This window comes from Microtus ochrogaster, chromosome 5 (genome assembly GCF_000317375.1).
Source record: "Microtus ochrogaster isolate Prairie Vole_2 chromosome 5, MicOch1.0, whole genome shotgun sequence".
Taxonomy (NCBI): Eukaryota; Metazoa; Chordata; class Mammalia; order Rodentia; family Cricetidae; genus Microtus; species Microtus ochrogaster.
In genome coordinates, this window is record NC_022012.1 from 62175809 (window position 1) to 62197866 (window position 22058).

Below are 22058 nucleotides of genomic sequence, written 5' to 3' on the forward strand. Positions count from 1 at the left end.
CACACACACACACACACACACACACACACACACACACACACACACACACACACATATGGACTGTTGGCGATGCAGACTCAATCCCTCCACTTGCACGGCAGGTGGTAGGTACCATTCCCCAAAGTCTCTGTTCTCCTTCTCAGGAATTCATTCTCTCTCTCTGTCTCTCTCCTTCCCTCCCTCCCCCCTCCCTTTTTTTGAGACAAGGTTTCATTAATTCTCTTTTTGATTTCATGTCACGGAGGTTTCTGACTCTGAGAACTTTTGAGGTGATGTGCTGAATTTGGCCCTTACTAACTAATGTTTTGAGCAGCTAGCTGGCCAGCAAACGCAAGGACACAGCCAGAAGCCAGCTTCAAGAGCTTAGTGACAGAGAAGCACTGTAGCCCTCATTTAGGGAAGTAGAGTAGCTCCCTGTGTGGCCTCAGGCCGCCATCCGTCATATTTGTATGGTTTTGTATTGAACAATGGCAAGAGTGTTTTGCCTCTTACCCAGGTTGCTAGTAAATAGTAAAAAATACAGCTCACAGATTGTTAAAAAGAGCATCTTTTAACTGGACGGTTCCAGAGGCTGCCTCTTTCTCTTTATGCAGAGAGCAGACTTAGGGCTTGAGATTTAATCAGATGAAAGTGCCTATGGGGAGCTGAGCAGACACTTGCATTCCAGGGCTTGCTCTTGTGCCTCAGACAGTGGGGCCATTTAAACGGTTCTCACTTAGGCCTGTGTCTGTGGCTCTTCATCTGGATTAATGTTACAATCTGATATTTAGTTCAGTTTGTGATGCTAAACTGTAGTGGTCAGTATGAAATCTGTTTGGATTTTGCATTGTTGAGTTGCTAGGGGATACCGCTGTTTACTTAACGTTTCCATCGACCAGTGGGAGTAGCATGAATTTAGTCAGAGTGAGAAATTTAAATATACAAGCATTTGTTTTGAAAGGTATAAGACTGCCCCTTCAGGAGCTACAGAAACTTTGGAATATAAGCCCGTGTGGATAGAGAGGAACCCTTATATTAAAATGACAGAATTTAAATCTCAAATTATAATTATAAAAACATATTATAGCTTGTGTGTGTTCAGACTAATGTTAGGAAATGTTCAAGAAGTTCATCCTACTTCCATTATAAAATTTTATAGTGATTATTATTTGATAATTATACTTCTAAGTGTCTAGAATCTAGTTAGAGTCTAGGAGTCCGAATGTGTGGCATGGCATGGTTAATCCAATTCATATGGCTTGTTAGGGAGTCCCCTGGGGTCCTGTGGGACTCTGGGGTGTGTCTCTCTTGACTGGCTTAGTTTTCAGTGTTTGCTGCCTTGTGTTGCATGAAGACACCCCTTCTCTGCTTTGGAAAAGTACTGTGGCAAGGTCTTGGAGCAGGCTCTCTAAAATAAGTGCAGTGACATCCTGGCCACCAGTGCGAAGCTTGAGGGCCTTCCTGGTTTAGGAGTTGAATCCATGGTTTCAATGTGTTGTATTAAATGGTGAATCATGCTGCTATTCCTTTCCCCTTCAGGATTTCTTGATAGTGGTTTAAAATTTGTTTTTTTTCTACATTATTATTGCGAATATAAACACTTTTCCATGTAATTATTCATTAAAAGTGTGAATTAAATTTTGCCTTGAAACTAACTAGCTTTTAACCTGTGAGCTGAGCTTAAGTTCAGGGCACTGTGTTATTTACAGAGTCTTCCGGTTCTTACTTGTTTTCTAGAAAAGTCAAACCTAGTTTGGGATGGTATCAATTTGTTGGTTCAAAAGATGAAAAACCCCTTAGCAGTTAAGTGGTGGAGCGAGGGAAACCCTGTATATACAGGGTGAGCCCTCCCTCACTGTGTTGTCTTTGTGAATTCTCTCTTTGCTGGGCCCTTATGCCATAGCCACGGTGTCTCAAGGCTGATGCTTTACTGAGAAAGTTGGCAAGAACCTTCCTCATGCAGCATCTCTGCATCCATTCCTACTACATGCCTTGTGGGAACCTGTCCTCATATGGTTAATGTCATGGTTGATTATAAAATAGTATGCTTTTGTCCCCCATGTTGAAGTATAACAGATGTACTTTATTATAATTGGAGAAACTTAATATCCTTTCTTTAAAAATGCTTTTTTTTTTCCCAAAAAAAAGCTTTTATTAAATTTTGTGTGTGCATGCGTATGTGTGAGCCACAATGTGTGTTTGCTAAGAACAGTTTGTGGGAGTTGGTTCCCTCTTTTCATCTGTGGTTCCTAGGGATCAAACAAATAACCATCCTTTGTGCCGAGTGCCTTTACCCACTGAGCCATCGTGCTAACCCTTGTTCTTTCTTCACAGGTTGTTCCTCATTTATTATGATATTTCTCACTTCCTCCCCTATTATCCAGCTGCTCCCCCACCTGCTTTGTCATCCTCTAGATTTCCTTAGGAGCCAGGCTTTCTTGTTTGCACATCTCTTCAAGCTGTTTTACTTTCTTCATTGCTGTGCTCCGATACGGAACAAAAGCAGCTTCATGTAGAACCTGTTTATTACTGCTCAGACCCCCTCACTGGAGGGAAAGTGCTGATGGCGGGAACTGGAGGCAGCTGGTCCCATGGTATCCCTAGCTGGGAAACAGAAAGTGATGACTCCCTGTGCTTAACACACTCTCTCATTTTCATTTGGTCTGAGCCCCCAGACACAGAATACCACCCAATATTTAGAGCAGGTCTGCTTCTCCACCTCTCCTTACCAAACTTCACAGGTCCTTGCCTTTCCCCTTTTTTTTCCCCTTCCTCTTACCTTCCTCACACCCGTGCCACAGCTGGATTACTGCCTTAAATTTTATTTTGCCAAACAAATTAGTTTATTACTTTTAAATTTCAGCCTCAAAATGAAACCTCAACAGTTCAGCCCCGAAATGAGACTGTACCCTAACATCTGTGTATGAGTGTCAGTCAGTTTAGTAAACTTGGTTAAATATATCTGACTTTTGTATTTTCCCTCCCTTATCTTATGCTGGCCTTGAACTGATATGCAGCTGAGTATGGTCTTGAACTTATGATCTTCTGATCTGCCTTCTGCCCTCCAAGTGTTGGGGAAGGTGGGCTTGTGCCATCACACCCAATTTTATGGGGTTTTAAATATTTAACCCAGAGCTTCCTGCATCATAGGTAAACACTCTGGGAAGCCACATCTCTAGCTCCTTAGATTCCATTTTTCCATGTAAAGTGTATATATTTTCCAATATAATATACATATATTCCAAGTTTTTCTAGATAGTCCCGTTGTTTAAAATGTGAAGAAAAAAGTAGGCTATTGATATACTTCTGTAATCCCATTTCAGGGCCATACTGAGCTACAAAGTAAGACTCTGTTTCAAAAAAGCTAAACAGACAAACAAAAAAAAAAAACAAAGCAAAACAAAAGAGAGAAACTGAAGGAAAAAGCAGCATTCTGTAGCATCGCCTCTTTGGTTTTCTATGATACAAAGCATCAGCACAGAGGTTGAATGGCCCACAGTCATTTGACTTAACTTTTCTCTCAACAGGTTTATCTTTTTGTTCTCCTCCTGTATTTTTATTATATCTTTCAGCAAAACAAGGTTTATAATATGTATATATATACACACATACATAATTTTACTTGGCTTCCTGATTTTGTAATGATTATATTATATTATATGTATTTTCCAGATGTGTGGGTTTCATCACTTTTATCTGGGTTTACTCCTTCCCCTGCTGCTAATGCTTTGGTTGATAGAAGTATTTGCTTAGGTGGAAGCATTACTCCAGCTCCTGGCATCCATATACTCGAAGAGTCTGGAATGTTTGGGTGAAGGCTTTACCCCAGCCAGCCCCTGACATTCATCTATCCAGAGTCTGGAATGTTTGGGTGAAGGCTTTACCCCAGCTCCTGACATTCATATATCCAGAGTCTGAAATGTTTGGGTGGAAGTTCCATCCCAAGCCTCCTCCCCTCAGAGTTGCTTCAGTCCAGACTCTGCCAAACGATGACCCCTCCCCAGAGATGCTCAAGACCACTCCCACAGGGTATTTAAACTGTCCCCAGAGAACAAACTTCCAGTCTTCCTTTCCCATCTCCTCTCTGGGTTGCTGGAAAGCTACCTGGCAGCGTTAATGTATCCATTAAACTGGGCTTTTTCTAATTCAGTTCGATTTGGTCTGAAACGGATTATTGTCAGTGGAGTAGCTTATTGGGGTGCAGAAACTTTTTAGTATTTTAGTTGCTCTTTTTTGGACCATCATGCTCTGCTTAGCCCCTGTCACTCCTGTCACCTCTCTGCGCATCAGCAGTCTTGATCTCTCCATGTCAACAGCTTATTCAGGTTCCCAGTAAAGCAATACTGATGTCTTAAGAGTTTCTCCTGTCCCAAGTGACTGCAAATACTGTTACCCGCTGTCCACCTCTCCGATGAGGCACAGAGAAGAGAGCATTCCTGGCTTCATGATTTTCAGCGTGGTTTATCCCTGAGCTTTTCAACAAAGGTGGGGGAACCCTTACCATTTTTATCTTTGTTAAACACATTAATGGTGAAACAGTGATGGAGCATGGAAGTGCCATGTGAATATTTCAATATGCCAGCAAATATCAAAAAATTGGAGAGCTATTTTGAACAAAATAAATGCAGCCCTTTTGTTACAAATGCCCAAGTGCACACCTGCTAGCACTTGGCAGGGAACAGACTTGTTGGGTTAAAATTGGCTCATCTGAGATTTTAGGGCCATGGGAAGAAATGAGCGAGCGGTTGTTTCTTTGTTGCACAAAGGCTTCTTGTGCAGCTAAAACACAAGCCTATTAAATATTATATTTTAGAGCAGTAATCTGTCCTCTGAACAAATAAATTGGCAAGTAAAATATTTTCCCAATTATAGAGGAAATAGTTTTTGTAAGGGATGGAGCTTTTTGTCTCATTTCATGTTTATTAACTATATTAACTCTTTCCTTTTCTAGAGCATTTGGATATGAGAGCATTTGGATATGAGTTTTCTGTTTTGTGAGTCGGTATTCCAAAATCTTTTTTGTTATAAGTTGATAGTTTATGATTGTATAAGTCTGTGGAATACAAAATAATGCTATGATTTTTTAATATGGTATAGCACAATTAAACAATATAGTTGTATCCATCTCAAATGTGGTGATTTTGTTTGTGCTTTAACAAATAAAGCTTGCATGAAGATCAGAGTACAGAGTTAGCCATAGAGGCCAGGCAGTGGTGGCATGCACCTTTAATCTCAGCACTTGGGAGACAGAGGCATATGGATATTTCTGTGAGTTCAACGCCACCCTAGACTACACAAGATTGAATCAATCTAGAAGAGAAACAGGGCCAAATGGTGGTGACTCACACCTTTAATCCCAGCGCTAGGGAAGTGGAGACGGGAAGTGATATGGCTGGACAGAGAGAGGAATATAAGGTGGGAAGAGACAGGAGCTCAGGATTCAGTCTGAAGTTTCATAGAAAGGGCATTCAGTCTGAGGATCTGTAGGAATTAATTAATTAATTAACCCCTCTATCTGACCCTGGGTTTTTATTAAGACCAGTTAGAATTTGTGCTATACTCAAACATTTAACATTTAGAATGTGCTGAGAACATTGGAAAGTTACTCTTAGTTATTTCAGCTTTTTTTTTTTTTTTTTTTTTTTGTGTCCTAGGGCAGAGACTTTCTCAAAGAGTGTCTTAAGCTGTCCCCAAATGACCCTCGACTTGGACCAGGCTGGTCTCGAACTCACAGAGATCCGCCTGCCTCTGCCTCCCGAGTGCTGGGATTACAGGCGTGCGCCACCACCGCCCGGCACTCTTAGTTATTTCAAAATATATGATACACAGTTGTGTTTACCATGCTGTGCAGTAAGAGAGGGTGGGGATACTGTGTGAGAGTTTGTGTGTCTGTGCGTGCGTACAGATGCTGAGGGTACTCAGTGACCAGCTCTGTCACTCTCTGCATGTTCTTTTGAACCCGAGCCTGGAATTTTCTTGGCTAGACTGGAAGACAGCAACTGCAGCAATCCTCCTGTCTCTGCCTTCCTCAGAACTGCGGCTGTATTTGTGCACAGGATGTTTGGCTTAGTGTGTGGTTGCAGGAATCCAGAATCTAGAGCAAGCACTGTTACCTGCTAGGCCATCTTTCCAGTCCCCAGTAGTTCTTGGTCTTCAGCATTTACTAAACCCCCCTTCAAACTCAAATCCTGGGTGTAAGATGCAGTTATTTAATTCTCTGCTTAGCTCCCCTGGGTCTTTTACTGTTTCATAAATATTTTTCCCTCTTGTCTATTATAAACTTTTTTGTTATTATGAAACCTTTTATTCAGCTACTTTCTCTTCTAATTTCTGTTAGAAAAGTTAACACTCTATGATTAACTGCAGAATTTTGTAACAAGCATTATCCAGTTTTAATACATGTTCTCCTGTAGTGAGTCTGAACTTTCCACCAGTTATTTTGTGGATGACTACTAGGTTAGCAATATTTCCGATGACTCCTTTTAACACATTTCCTGTTACCTTTCCATTTATTAACAGAGACTATTTTCTGGCCTCCTGGATTGGGTCCTTATTTTCATCACACACATGCACATACAGACACAGAGAGTCCCCCGCCCCCAGGATTGTTTGGGAATGAAGATGACCAAGATAGAAGAGGCTTCATCCTCCTTCCCCAGGGCCTCTCCCACCATTTACCCTGCCAGCCTCTCTTCTGTCGGTTAGTGCCATCTCTTCTGAAGCTCCTCTGCTCTTCCCAAGGCCTTTATCCTCTTCCTTCAAGACACAGTGGGACTCTTGGGACTAGATCTTAGAATCCCTCATCTTTTATTGGTCAAGTTAAATCAGAATCTCCTTCTTCTCATGGTCCCCTTTCTATTTTCATAGCCCACGTGCTTATGACGTGCACACATTTGTACATATGCACACGTACTAAGTATGAGTCAACCTGTGAGGGAAAGCTTGTGTTTGTCCTTCTGAGTCCAGCTTACTTCACTTAGCATGCCGACCTCCACTTTCATCAGCTTGCCTGCAGACGTTTTTCTTTGTAGTGGAGTAAAGTTTCGTGTGTGTGTGTATGTGTGTGTGTGTATCCCATTTTCATTATCCGCTGATCTATTGAAGGATATCTAGACTGGTTTCATTTTTCCTCACTAGCATGAATACTGCAGCGGTAAACAAAGGTGTGCACCCGTCTCCAGGACACGTTGACTTATAGTAAAACCAAGAATAGTATAGCTGGGTCACGGAATAGTTCTAATTTTCAGTTTTTGAGGACCTTCCAACAGTGATTTCCATATTTGCTCTGACATTTGCATTCCTACCATCGGTTACTAAGTGGCTTTCTTTCCCCGCATTCTCACCAGCATTTCTTGTCGTTTGATTTCCTGATGATAACTGTTCTTCCTGGGGTAATCGGCCCAGTTTTTCCCTTTTCTTTTGATATAGGGTCTCTTGTAGCATAGACTGTCTTGACTCTCTATGTAGCCAAGGATGACCTTGAACTTCCGATCCTCCAGCATTCACCACCCAGTTGCTGGGAGTACAGGTCTGTGGCTGGTTTATGTGGATTGCAGATTGTAGCCCAGGAGAACCCGGAGGGATTCGAGCCTGCTAGAGAAGCACCGACTCTACAGACTGAGTCATGTCCTCATCCCTACAGCTCTAGTTTTCTTATCACTGATGGCTAGGCGTGGTGGGAAGTTTATGAACATTTGTTGGCCTTATGTATGTCTTATCTTAGAATTATTTCTTTCTTTGAGAATTTCACAGTGTATTTTGGACATATTCACACTATCTTCCCCTCCACCTGACCCTGAACTTTTTATTTGGCAACCTATGGCTCCTAGGAGGAGCATAATCCTCTGTGTTGGGTAACTCTAATTAAGCACTTTTATATGAATATATATATATAATATACATAAGCGTATGAAATAACTAGGTTTCCCTGTGACTTTTGCAAACATCCTTGCAGTTACCCCTTCTCCAGCCGCCTCTCTACTAAGTATGTCTTAGTTGAGATCTCCATTCCGCCTCTCTACTAAGTATGTCTTAGTTGAGATCTCCATTCCGCCTCTCTACTAAGTATGTCTTAGTTGAGATCTCCATTCTTGTTAGTCTATTTATCGAGTGGTGGACCTTTTGATGTTTATATTTGTGCTTCGTTATGTATCCTGTAGGTTAATTCTCTGTCTGCTGTATAGTTACAAGACCCTACAGGCTCTGTCTTCCACTTTGGTGGTGTTTCCCTTTGCTTGTACGGAAGCCTTTTAGTTTGATGGATTCTGCTTGTCAGCTCATTTCCTGTTCTGTTTTGGATCCTTCCCGAAAAACTTTGTCTATGCCTTTTGAGTGTAGTGTTTTACCTAGGTTTCCCTCTGCCAGTTTTAAAGTTCCTGGTCTTATATTAAGGTCTTTGATCCATTTGTTGATATGTGTGTGTGTATATGTGTGCGTGTGCAGGATGGGACAGATGGACTTAGTATCATTTTTCATTATGAAAATCCAGCTTTCCCACCATCCCTGTTGAAGATGCTGGCTTTCCCTAATACATGTTTGGCACTACTGTCAAACTTTAGATGTCTGGCTGTAGCTGTATGGGCTTATTTCTCCATTCTCTATTCTGTTCCATGTTTTAGTGCCAAAACATACGGCTTTTGTTCTGATAACTCTAGTATAATTTGTTATCAGGTGTGTGATACCTACAGCATTACCCTTTCTTTCTTGGGGTAATGTATGCTTTCATATAAATTTTAGAACCTTTTTGCCTTAATTCTGGAAGAATATCTTTGGAATTTTGTTCAGGATTATGTTGAATCTGCAGATCACTTTTTTGGGAGTGCTCTGTTTTCTGTTTTGTTTTCTTCAGTGTCTGAAAGTTTTCATTGTATAGTATGGACTTCTGCCTGTCCTCATTGTAGAGTATAGGACCTCTACCTGTTCCCAATGTAGAGTATGGGACTTCTGCCTGTCCCCATTGTAGAGTATAGGACCTCTACCTGTCCCCATTGTAGAGTATGGGACTTCTGCCTGTCCCCATTATAGAGTATACGATTTCTGCCTGTCCCCATTGTAGAGTATGGGACTTCTGCTTGTCCTCATTGTAGAATATATGATTTCTGCCTGTCCCCATTGTAGAGTATAGGTCTTTTACCTTCTTTGATAGACTTAGTTTTGTTTTCTTTCAAAGCTAAGATTTTTTTCCTTCCAATTTCTTCCTCTTCAAATTCATCATCAGTATATAGAAAGGTGACTGGTTTTGTGTATTGGTTTTGAATCCTGGCACTTTCCTGAAGGTGTCCAAGTGTTTTCTGGTGGAGGTATTTAGGGTTTTTCCATGTTATCTACAAGTCGCGATGCTTCACCCTGAGCCATCCCTTTTGTTTCTTCTGTCTTTGATCCTAGTCTCTCAACACCGTGTTGAATAGATGGTGACAGAGGACACCTTTGTCTTGTTTCTGATTTTGTAGGAAATGCTTTTGGTTTGCTGTATCTGTATAGGTAGTTGGTCAAAAGGTAGGCCACATTGATGAGGACAGGGGTAGGGATTTGATTTAAGTTATATAAAATACAAAAAGATGAAAGATTGCAGTCAAGGTTAGAATGCCTCCAGAATAGAAATGGGTGTCATTGTCTCCCAGCCACGTTTTTTCCCCCAAGGTTCGTGGCATTCTCGACACTGTTGTTCCGTATGGGAATCCATAATAGTGGTTCTTCTCTACTTTATGGAGGAATTTTAACTGATAGATGGCTGGCCATGTAGTAACATGAAAGGATGCAGCCCCTTTGGAAGTGAGATTTCCTTGCCCTTTCTCAAATGCAGGGAAGAAGGATTAGTAATACCAAAAGGGCAAAGACCTTGTCGGATGGAGAATGGGGCGACCTTCTGTTTTGTTGAAGGAAAGGCTCCGTGTCTGCTAAGAACAATCGTGGCTGTAAGAAGCCTGGTGCCACGCGACAGCCCGGGCAGTTGGGGTTTCTCTGAGTATAATTGCACAGAATGTGCTCTAAGTGGGTCAGTGAGCTCTAATCAAACATGTAGATTTGAAGAATAGTGTCGCTGTGTGTTCTGTCACATGACTGCTCAGTGCTCAGGCACCCTGCCAGAAGAGCTACACAAATTGTTCTCCGTGTGCCCTGGCTGATCTCAAAAACAAGGCTTATGAATTCTTTTCTCTGACTATGTAAGGAAGCTGAAAATTTATGATGTAATATGGTTTGAGTGATATCTCCTCAATTGTGTAAGAAAAATAGGTCATTTAGAACATTTGAACACCTGCTTAGATCCATCAGGCTAATGTGGGAAAGGACTGAGGAGTTACTGGGATTATGTTGAGATCATGGCACACTATTTTTCCAGCTAGTGTGTACCTTCCCGTGTTAACTAAAGCAGAATTTGGGACAGGCCGTAGATGAGAATATGGTCAACCCATGGCCTCCATTAGGTGTGGAGATCTGTAGGCTCTCATTTTTGCTGTTTACTGCAGACCTGAGTACCCAATTTACTTGATTTCTTGTATGTTACATTCAGGCGGGCCCTGGATGCGTGGAATTGGTGATAGCTTTTATACTTCTGCTATTACGCCTTACTTGGAAAACAAAGTAAGCTTTTCATGCTTGAGTAAACACATTGATGTATTATGAAACTGTCAGACTCTTTGAACAATTGGCATCGGCTCAGTTATTCAAATATGTGACTCTTTTCAATGGCTTTTGTGCTTGCTGATGCTTTGGTACAACTAGTAAAAAGAGATTTGCCATCCCTTAAAATAAATCTCAACTGATTGTTAAAGAAATCTCAAGGATTAGCGCCCATTGAGCATCTTGTTCATTATCAAATGCGTCCAATTAGTAGAATCATTTGTCTAGATTCATAGTGCATTTACATTATTTTTTTTAATCTTAAAAACAATTCAAGCAATACTCGTGTCACCTGACCTGTGATCTGTCTCCATCCCTTGATGTTCTCACTGTCCTCTCTTGCCTGTGTTAGTATGGCTTTTTACAGAGAACTTGGTGGGAATTTTTTTTTTAAAGAATTTTGTTTGCATGGTAACCCTTTTTAAGTTCAATTGTTTTTAATAATCATTTTTGTTATTTGCATAATACTGAATTATATAACATATGGCTGGCCTGTTTACTTATTCACAACATGCTTTCTAGTTTTTATTTTGACATCATAATGTGGAGATGTATTTGTGCACTATGCTTGTTTTGGCTCTTTTCAGTTATAGTCTGGGGAGTGGTGCCCAGAGTACATCAGTAGACTTGAAAAGTTTTGTCTTTTGTGTGTTGCCTACTCGCTTTTCAAAAGGCACTGCATCTTTGGATCATTATATAAATACCATTTTTATGTAATGTTAATTTATTAAACAAATAAAAGGAGAAGACAATTACTAAGTATCAGCATCCTATAATCAATGTTTGGAGCTTCCTGTCATCCTAGTACAGATGCTCTCAGTCATTGCACCATCGGATCAGCTGGGAACAGGAGCCTCTTGCCTTCCCTGGGCTTGTGAGAACCCCAACTCCAATGTTTCTATAGGTAATGTGCTTCCATGTCACCAGTAGCATGTTTGTTTTTCAGCTGGACTATGTTCCACTTCGTAGTTCTCTAGAGATATCTACTAGTGGAAGTTGAAGACTTAACACTTTTAGTTTCTTGCCTTTTCTAATATTACCATACTGATTTTAGCCACGTAGATGGTATAGTATTCATTTATATTATGATTTTCTCTTCTTCACTCCATCCCCGTTTGCTTGTTTTGTCGTCTCCACGTGGAGAGTTGTACATGTCTTCTTTGTGCCACATCATCCAATCCCTGAGATGAGGTTTTTTTGTTTGTTTGTTTTTTGGTTTTTGTTTTTCAAAATTCCATCTGGGAGCCTATATATTTGGTTTCTATGTAGTTTGATTATTCTCAGGGATTGTGGTTCAGGGGCATATGGGACTCTCCCTGGGAATTTGTTTGTTTTTCTGAAATTTGTTGATTTGCTATCCTGAGTGTTATATTGTTCTTTTAAATTTACATCCACATTTTGGTAGTTTTCTGGGGAAAGTGTGGGAAAAGCAAATTTTTCATATTTGGGTGGGAAATGATTTCTTGTCTTTAAGGCAGCATGCCATTGACTCTTCATTCAGGTTTGTGTCAGGTCCAGTGCCATTCTGAATTCAAACTCCTTGTTGTTGCCCCTGTATGTCACTCCTCTTTGGAAATTTAAAAATTCCAACTGGTTCTGTATTTACTATAGAAACATTCGTTCAGTTAGTTCAGTGTTCCTTACTTATGGTTTTTATTTTCATTCTTAGTTATTTTTGCATTGTTGTGATCAGAATAACTGACAGAAACAAGGGAGGAAAGATTGATTTTGGCTTATGGCTTTAGTCCATCATTGTGGGGTAGAGAGATGCATTTCTGGCATGTGAGTCCAAGGAGGGGCCTATTCACATCATGATGGGCCAGTATTCAGAGGGAGTGAGGTGAAGCCCGGTTCTGGGCTGTAACCACCAAGTGATGGTGATACACCTTTGCCAGCTACTAAGGGATGGTGATACACCTTTGCCAGCAAGGCTGCAACTGCCACCGACTGTAGCTTCCGTAAGTCCCTGCCTCACAGCACCGCCAGCTGGGAAATGAGTGTTTCAAACATGAGGCTGTGGGATACAGTTCCGATCTAACTGTAACGTGTTTGTGTTGTTCTGACGCTGTGCCCTTGGGAACCAGAAAGCCATGTTCTGTAGTTTTCTGTGTTTTTTTTGGCATGGATTATTAATTACTTGTGGAGTTGTTTAGTTTCTGTCTCTGTCTCTGTGTGTGTCTCTCTCTCTGGTTTTGTTTTCCCATCTCTGAGTTATTCCAAGGTTCTTCTGAGGAAATTTGTTAATTTTATTTACCTCTCTTAGAATCTTTTGTGGAGGCTACATTATTTTTACATTTCCAAGTGTTTTTTAAATTCAAATTTTCTTGATTTGATAACATAAACTTCAGCTACCCCCCCCCCCGAATCCTATACTTTTTAACTGATGAAGTTTTCTTTGGTTCCCTGTATTGTTTCTGTGTGGTGTGTTTATGCAAGCGCGCGCGTGTGTGTGTGTGTGTGTGTGTGTGTGTGTGTGTGTGTGTGTGTACACCCACCTGGATTCTTGCATATTGTAGGCTTTTTTTCTTAGGTATCTAGAGAATCTAGACTCCGTTTAAATTAGAGATCCAGGTCCTGGCAGTGTGGGTGAGCTGAGCCTGTGCAGACACTGTGTGTGTTGGGGGTGGGGCGTCATGCCAGCTGTTCTCTAGGATGATTGGTGTCACTTGGTCTGTGCCCACTTGGAGTCCTGGTTGCCCCCAGACAGGAGGGTGAGCTCTTTCCGGTAAAGCCCCCATGCTGTCAGTTAACCTATTGCCTGGTGTGAAGGGCAGGAAAGAGAAGACAAGGATTTATCTGTTTCTTAAAAATGAATTTTCAATCAGTTTTCCTTACATTAGAGGCACTTGACCTAATTTCTTTATGGCTACTTAACAGCACAGCTCTTGTTTTCCCTTCCTCCCTCTCTCCCTCCCTCCCTCCTTCTCTCCTTCCCTCCCTCTCTCCTCCCTCCCTCTCTCTCTCCTTTCCTCTCTCTCTCCTCCCTCCCTCTCTCTCCCTCCCTCTCTCTCCTCCCTTCCTCTCTCTCTCCTCCCTCTCTCTCTCCTCCCTTCCTCTTTCCCTCTCCCCTCTTACTTTATGATTATTTGTCCTGCTTTTTGGCTTTAAGAATTTTGTTGTATAACCGTCTAGTTTACCTCTTGCTTTGTATGTTCTGAATCTTCATAGGCTTATTGCATATTTTTATATTTGTGTTGATCTCTGTATATATTTTAGTATGTTGTTAAAGGGTATAGAAGAAAGATTTACATATTCATTGTGTTGCAGCCGTGGGGAACCAGTATGGACTTTTGATTCCTAGTCAAAATATCTTCCTACTTGCTGCACACAATGTGAGATATTACATCTATGACCAATGGAATTATTTTGTTATGCTTTATATAAACAGTACTTTTAATTAAAATTATTCTAAAATATATTATTCTTAGGTTTATACATGTCTATATAATATAATTTTAATATTTTGATAAATATAAGATGTGACAATCTATTCTCATGAAGTTGCTCATTCATTTTTTAAACATTTTTATTTTTAAATACTTGTAGATGGACAGAAATTTGCAAGAATTAGATGTCTCGAGAGGTACTTTGTACACAGTATGCCAATGGTTTCTTCATAGGATCAGTTTACTGCTCAAATTAAGTTAACATTGGTACAGTCTTCATTAGTCTAAAAGACAAACCGAAATGTTCTATTAGCTCAAAGAGCCATGCAAATGTATATGAAACTTATGTTACACCATTTTCTCTTTCAGCAATTTTTCCAGCTAGTCAAATTACGGAAGCTTGGACTCAGTGATAATGAAATTCAGCGGCTTCCTCCAGAAATAGCAAACTTCATGCAGCTGGTGGAACTCGATGTGTCTCGAAATGGTAAGAAGACATCCGACTTGGAATGTCCTCTTGTCTTTTTTGATGCTGGGGACATGATTGGTAAAAGTGAGTGTATAAAGGTTATTGGAGATGCCTTTTCTGGTTATGGAAGAGCTGTGTGCATTTTTCGTGTGGAAAATAATGAGATTTAAAGTTTATGTTTTTGAGACATCTCATGTTGAGGGGAGCTATGGGCTGCGTTCCTGCCACCCAGCTCCCAGCCACTGGCTAGCTTTACCCGAAATAACAACACACAAACTGTATTCTTTTAAACACTGCCTGGCCCATTTGGTCTAGCTTCTTACTGGCTAATTCTTAGATCTCGATTTCCCATTTTTATTTATGTGTGTAGCACCCCAAGGTGCGCTTACTGGGAAGATTCTAGCCTATGTCCTTCCTGGGTTGGAGCTTCATCGCCTCTGTCTGAGGCATCTTACCTCACCTCCTCTTCCTCCCAGCATTCTGTTCTGTTTATTCCACCCACCTATGTTCTAACCTATCAGGGCCAAGCAGTTTCTTTATTAATTAACCAATGACCTTCCTCCATCAATCTCACTTTGTAGTTCAGGCTGCTCTTGAATTTGCAAACCTCCAGCTTTACCCTCTCCAGGTACTAGGATCCCAGGCCCGTCTCACTATACTTGGCTTTAAATTGTTTGGTTAACTTCAAATATTTGCCGACACTATTTTTGTAGCTTCTAAAAAGTGGCTTCAGTCTTCACCTCTCTTGGCTGGAGACTGCGGTGACTTAACTTGCTCAGTTTGGTTGGGTTTGGTTTGTTCACTTTGTAACTCTGTCTGGCCTGGCAGGCACCTGTGGCCCTGCTGGCCTTGTCGATGTAGTGGTCCTCTGGCCTCTGCCTCCCAAGTTCTAGGACTGGAGGTGACCATGACCAGCACTCACCCATGTTCCTGAGCCTGACGTGGAGAGCTGGTGGTGAATGCTTGTTTGGACACTGCTGTAGAGAAGCCATGCCCCAGGGAAAGGTTAATTCTCCTGACTGCAGCTGAGCGCACTCCCCGCCAGCCCGCTGACTACAGTGAGCTGCCTTCTGTCATCTTAATTAGGCTTCTGATGCTTCTGTCCTCCTGCTTTTAGGTGACTTATTTGTGAGTTTATCTTGAATTTCTGCCCTTACTACTCTATCTTTTCCCTTATTAAACACTGAACAAGGGAGATGCAGACACAAATAGAACCCTGTCGGAGCCGCCCAGCACCACCGCAGCTTTTATTGAAAGTGCTGAAGTGGCAGCTCCTGGAGACAGGATTCAGTCTTCCAAGGACCTTTATAGTTCCCCAGGCTATATTATTTATATAGAGGATAATTGCTCCATTTCTCTTTTATTACACACCTCTTTTTTTTTTTTTTTTTGGTTTTTTGAGACAGGGTTTCTCTGCGGCTTTTGGAGCCTGTCCTGGAACTAGCTCTGTAGACCAGGCTGGTCTCAAACTCACAGAGATTCGCCTGCCTCTGCCTCCTGAGTGCTGGGATTAAAGGCGTGTGCCACCACTGCCTGGTTTGTTTTTGTTTTTTGTTTTTTTTGAAAAATGTAAATTGTTCAGTTTCCTGTCTCCCACAGACTCCGCAGGCCCGGGCACCATATCTGTAAGTGGATCTTTGTCACAGTGGTGAAGCAAATGATCCCTCCCTCCTTTCTCGCACCCCCTCGATCCCATTGTTGGGAGTTGTCTTTTGGAGGAGCCGGGCTTCATTGATGCAGTGTCTTTTATTATTCATGAAAGTCGGTTCTTACTTTGAAGGTCCTGGGTGGGCGTGTGCATTACAGAACAAAAGGTAGCTCAGGTAAAATGGATTTCACAGAAGGCTGGGAGCGGAACTGACATTCCAATAGCTACAGTAGATTTGGGGTTCATTGCCTTTGTCTCACTGCTTCTTTAGTCCTCTCCCCCGGACTAGCTTGTGCTCCCGTTACCCCCGCCCCCCATCCACCCATCCACCCATCCACCCGTTATACCTTGTGCCTGTGTGTCTCCCCCTGCCTCTGTTCCTGATGTAGTATCCATTTATCCATGACTCCTAGCTCAGGGAGGAGTGTTTCTCCTAGCTTACCTTTTTATGTCACCCATCAGATAGAAGCTACAAAATGGCTGCCCTGGGAGAGGCAGGGCAAAGGTTCTCTCTTTCTCTCTCTCTCTCTCTCTCTCTCTCTCTCTCTCTCTCTCTCTCTCTCTCCACATTGGAGTTAGGATTGGACCTGGCCTGGCTGGAAGTGCTTCTAGGAAGACCATGCTGTGACATACATGATGGAAATGACATGTCATAGCAGTAACTTGAGTTATTAAAAAAAAAAAAACAAAAAAGTTATAAAGCTGCCTACTAATTCTGCAGAGAAGCAGAGACCATGTGAAATGAAACCTCAATCACAAAGTCTGAGGAAATAAAAAGCAATTTTGAAATTGGAATTAGGAAGGAGAAATTAAATAGGGGCTCAGAAGTACTTGATGAAAGAGGAGCAGTGGTTAGTTTTGTGTTCCCTGTGATGGGGATCCCTGGGGTTTGGTAGTGACTGTTGCTTCCTGGCTCACCAGTTCTCAGGACAGCAGAGAGCTTCATACCTCTTCCATGCATTCATTTTTAACCTTCAGCATGTTAACAAACGAAGCTAAGCATGTCTGAAGTCCGTGTCAGGGTGTAGCGTTTCCTGTCCTGAGGCTGCTCACTTTGAACTTTTGTAATATCTCATTGCCAGCTTTGCCCTCTGTCAGTGTTGGGACCTTGTGAAGGACCCAGCAGTTTTTTCATGTTTTCTGAGACCGTTTGAGAAGTGCCAAGGGCCTTAAACTGTCCTGGAAGAGCCCTGCCTTCACCAGTAACCTGCTAGAAAAGGTGGTATATTGGAGGGAGTGAGGGGAGACAGGCACATGGGATGGGGGTACGAACCACCATACAAGCATGGAGAATGCAGTATGGAGCACGGGTGGGTTCAGGGATTTAAGGTTATACAAGCCTGCCAGAGTGACACATCAAAACAAGGTCCCTGCTTTTATAACCAACAGGAACAGGGTCTCAGGTCACTTCCAGATGGGCAGATCTCAGTGTGCTTCCTTTTCCTTCTATTTACCATTAATTTTTGGCAGATAGAACCACATCAATATAAATTTCCATGGCAACTGAGTTTATAAATAAAAGTCACAAAACCTCCAGCCCGAGAGGCAGTATGAGAGCCTACTCTGTACACTTGAAGCATTGTGAGGTCTGGGGCCGTTGTCTGAGGCCTGTCTAGTCTCTGCTTCTCTGTTGCACTAATTGGAGCTGCCTGCTGCAGACAGAAGCTGATTGTGTGAGTTCCCTGCCCAGCCTTTGGCTTGTACAAGAGCCCAAACCAGGGCTGGCTGCTTCTTGATCAGGCTTTCAATGGCTTCTTCAGTTCCTGTGTTTCTAAAAATCAGTGCTTTGACCATGGAGTAGGAAGGCGAGGTGTTGATACAGCCACTGGATTACTCCGTGTTGAACCTGAACATGCAGTGGTTACCTGAAAGGTTTATTAAATTGAACATTCTGAAGTGGTGGGTCTGGAGTTGACCTTGAGGTTGGGCCTTGGTTCCCAGGGGCTGTGAATCCTGCCAGTCCATGAGACAGTAGCAGATTTTCGAAGTTACCACTCGGACTTGCTACAGACATCCTTCAGAAGTTCCATGTGATTATGAGCCTAACTTCTCTCTGCCACAGACAACCCTGCTTCTCTGTGTGTAACGTGGGAACATCCAGGATGTTCCCTACTCAGGACAGTATGCTAGAGTTGACTTAAAGCTCACGTTTATTTGGATTCTCTTTCCTTGCTTACATGAAAGATAAGAGAGTTTTGTGTTTCTTTCCAAGGAAGTCTATAAAGATTTTTCAAAGGACTGTTTCCTGGGCCAAGGAGAACTGTCTGGACCTCCAAACCTTTTGTGCCTTTGTTTTCTGATATTTCAGGCACAAAGTCAAGGGAGATATGGGCTTGTAGTGAAGAGTGAGCTCACGAGGCAAGGGCAGTGCTTGTGGGTATTCTAGGGGCGAGGGCTTGCTTGTTTGTTTGGGTGGGGGTGTGGAATCGAGGCTGCTCCAGAATTACTTGCTAGGGACCTTGGGCCAGAGTCCTATGTTTGTCATCAGTATCGGATCAGCTTTGGATTGGCTCTTAGCTCTGCTGGGCTGTGTTCTGTGAAGGGGTGGAATGAGGCCCTACTTCTTGTGTGATACAGGTGAGCACCAAGTTTCATGTTAAACATGCAGGGACCAAAATATATTGAGAGAAAAAGATACTCCATGTCTTCCTTGAATGTAGATTAAAGGATGACTGGAATAGAGTACATGGGATTGATATCTGGATGCGGTGTTAAAATCATATATAAAGGGCTGGAGAGATGGCTCAGCGGTTAAGAGCTTTGCCTGCTCTTCCAAAGGTCCTGAGTTCAATTCCCAACAACCACATGGTGGCTCACAACCATCTGTAATGAGGTGCCCTCTTCTGGCCTTCTGGCATACACACAGACAGAATATTGTATACATAATAAATAAACAAATATTTAAAAAATCATATATAAAACTGGACAGACGTCCAGTTCAAGTATGACACATTTTCTGCAGTGCAGTGCCTTTAGCTCGATGCTGGAACTCTATGTCTGTTTCTCGTGTCCACCTTTTCGTAGCTGTCCTAGGGAAATGGCCTCTCATATAAGAAAAGATATTGACCCATAACATGAACTGCTACCCAAGGACCCATGGCAGACTTTCCTAATGCATCATGTTTTCAGCCCCAGTGTTAGTAGACTGAGTTTTATAGTTGATAGTGTAATTTGAGTTAAATCCTTGAACCATGTCATTCCCCTTTTAGTTTAGTTTTCCCTGAAGTATAAGGCCTAGACCACTGGCACGAGTAGAGGTCATTGTTGGTGTGTAACACTTAATATTGAATCATGGTGAGAACACGATCCATATTCCAATTTTCTCCATGTGTTGCTGTGTATGAGACCTTATAACACTACATACAATATACATTTCTGATGTTGAAAGTAGCTTTGTATTAGTGTTTACAAATCAATAACACTTTGCTGTTTTGGAAAATAAATATTGAGATTGAAAGGGCAATATAAAAGAGTACTAAAGAATATGGGAGTATTACAGTTATGAAGATGGGGTGGGGATGGCCGGGTGGAGGGGTGTTGGTTAGTATTAGCACACTGAGCCAAAGTAGCCTGAGGCTTATTTTGCTTATAAGAGAAATCCTGACTTGTGACTGACTGCCCAGCAAACAGAAGCCACCAGGAACTTAGGTATAGGGTCTTTCCAGTGTATGTGCCATGGATGCCCCGCAGGGAGCGCAGAACCCATCTCCTCACTGAGCTTTGACTTGGTTTAATGCGTAGGGTGGTTCTTCTGTCCAAGCCGGGGACGCTGAACAATGTCCGTGGTCTGCAGCATTGGCTTCTTTAGTGTAGGCTTGAAACCTGCTGAAGTGGCTGTGTTTGCTTCTGAGTCTGCCTTGAGGAGAGGCCTTTCTGGCAGCACAAATCTAGAGTATCTGTATGTCCTCCTCCTCAGCTGCACGGTTCTTGCACTTGGTTTCTTTGTGATTAACTACATTCATCCTCATCAGGAAAGCTGCATGAGTCTGCTTTTACCCGTGGATTCTTCAGACACGCCTTAATGAAGTTCTCGTTTCTCTGGCTTTCTGCCTTGGGCCCTGGATGAATACTCTGCTTAGCACATTGCACAGTGGCTGGACCTGGAGAGTTTCCTTGTCCCTGTCATCATTAACCATGAAAGACATCAGAAAAGGAAGCACAGCGCTGGACTCATTTGGCTGGTGCAGGGCAGCTAAATGGCTCTCAGCATAGAGCTTGTCCCTTGCTTTTCAAGTATTTCAGCTTCTTCACTTGACCCCTTTCTGCCTAGCTTGTACCTTCTCATGAGTTAATACAGAAAAAATAGGGTTGCCTTGGACTTGCTAAACGCAAAGTACCATATACTTAGTTATATTCTGTTACTGTGAAGAGACACCATAACCAAGGCAACTTATAAAAGAAAGCATTTAACTGGGGGCTTGCTTAGTTTCAGAGGGTGAGTTCATGACATCTTGGTGGGGGGCAGGAAGGCATGGTGCTGGAGTAGTAGCTGAGAGCTTGCATCCCGATCCACAGGCAGCAGGTTGGGCCTGCTATGGGTTTTGAAGCCTCAAAGCCCATTCTCAGTGGCACACCTCCTCCAGCAAGGTGACACCTCCATCCTTCTTAAATAGTCCACCAACTGAGAACCAAACATTCAAATATCAGTCTGTGGGGGCCATTCTTATTCAAACCACCACAGTACTTAATTTCAGTTTATGTGGGCTTCTGTGATTAGAAAATGATATTCCAGGGTTAGAGAGATGGCTTAGAGGTTAAACCACAAGTCCCTTTTGATGAACATATTTATACTCTTTTCTTATGTTTCTTGCCATTCCTCAGTCTTTTTTGCCCTGTCTAGAAGGATCTCCCTCGGGTCCCTAACTTGCCCATGCTATACCTGAACATAGGGATAGAACACCTCTCCTAAGGTGGTTCCTGTCCCATTATCAGCAAAATTGTACTGAAAATAGTATATTTATATAGCATTCTCTTTTCCTTCTTTAAATTAGCAAGTCTATAATAACTGAAAACAACACCTCTGAGTATATATATTTTAGGACAAATCCTTTATTTAATTACAGGTTCTTTAAAGACTTTTTCCATTTTTCAGTGGCATTTTATTTCCCCATGAGTGTTCCTCAGCCTTTACATACTAAGTTGTTGCTCTTACTCATTGACTCCCCTCCCCCCAAAATAAGGGTAGGTTCATATCCATCAGGCTGTTGCAGAAAGCAAAACTAACCACAATGCTTTCTCTTGGAATTAAACCACATTGGGTGGAGGGATTCTGATACCATTCAGGGGATTATGGTGAGTGTCGGCACTACTGCTCACAGCCCTGAGAGTAGCTGGGGCTGGTGCCCACACTGCTTGCTTCACTTTGATTTTGAGGTCATCCAGTTTGTCATGTCGGTCTGGCTTGAGGCAAGTGGTACTGAGCCGTGGGGCAGTTGAATGCTGGATGGTCTAAGCCACATTCCCTCACAATTGCACAGCATATCACCTAGAAAAGACAGCTCTAGGAAAGGGACAAAGGACTGAGAAGCATTCCTAAGAACTGACTTGGTGGGTATGTGTAGCGATGGTTTGATTTTTAGTTACTGGTGTGAGTCCTCCCTCGATAAGCTTTTGGTCCAGTTAACATATTGCTCAAAGCCAGTAATGAAAGTGATGACAGATTCCTTCTGAAAAACAAAGCAGCCATACACCATGGTGCATTAAAAACTCCTTTTAGTTAGCTGTAGTTCTTGTTTTTGTGTGTGTGTGCAGGTTGTGTGCATGCGTGTGTGTGTGTGTGTGTGAGAGAGAGAGAGAGAGAGAGAGAGAGAGAGAGAGAGAGAGAGAGAGAGAGGTTGATGGCGGCTTTCTCTCAGTTGTGCTCCACCTTGTTCCTGAGGTAGGTCTCTCACTAATCTGTGTGTGTGTGTGTGCGCGTGCGTGCATCCACCTTGTTCCTGAGGTAGGTCTCTCACTA

At 42.3% G+C, this 22058-nt stretch overlaps 1 protein-coding gene across 1 annotated transcript in view; it reads left to right on the top strand.

Moving 5' to 3' along the window:
• Lrrc1 (leucine rich repeat containing 1) overlaps window positions 1–22058 on the top strand; it is a 114637-nt gene that overhangs the window by 28039 nt on the left and 64540 nt on the right. The window contains exon 2 of the mRNA XM_005347603.1: window positions 14355–14472. Coding sequence (XP_005347660.1) covers window positions 14355–14472 — 118 coding nt within the window. The remainder of the gene's footprint in view (window positions 1–14354; window positions 14473–22058) is intronic.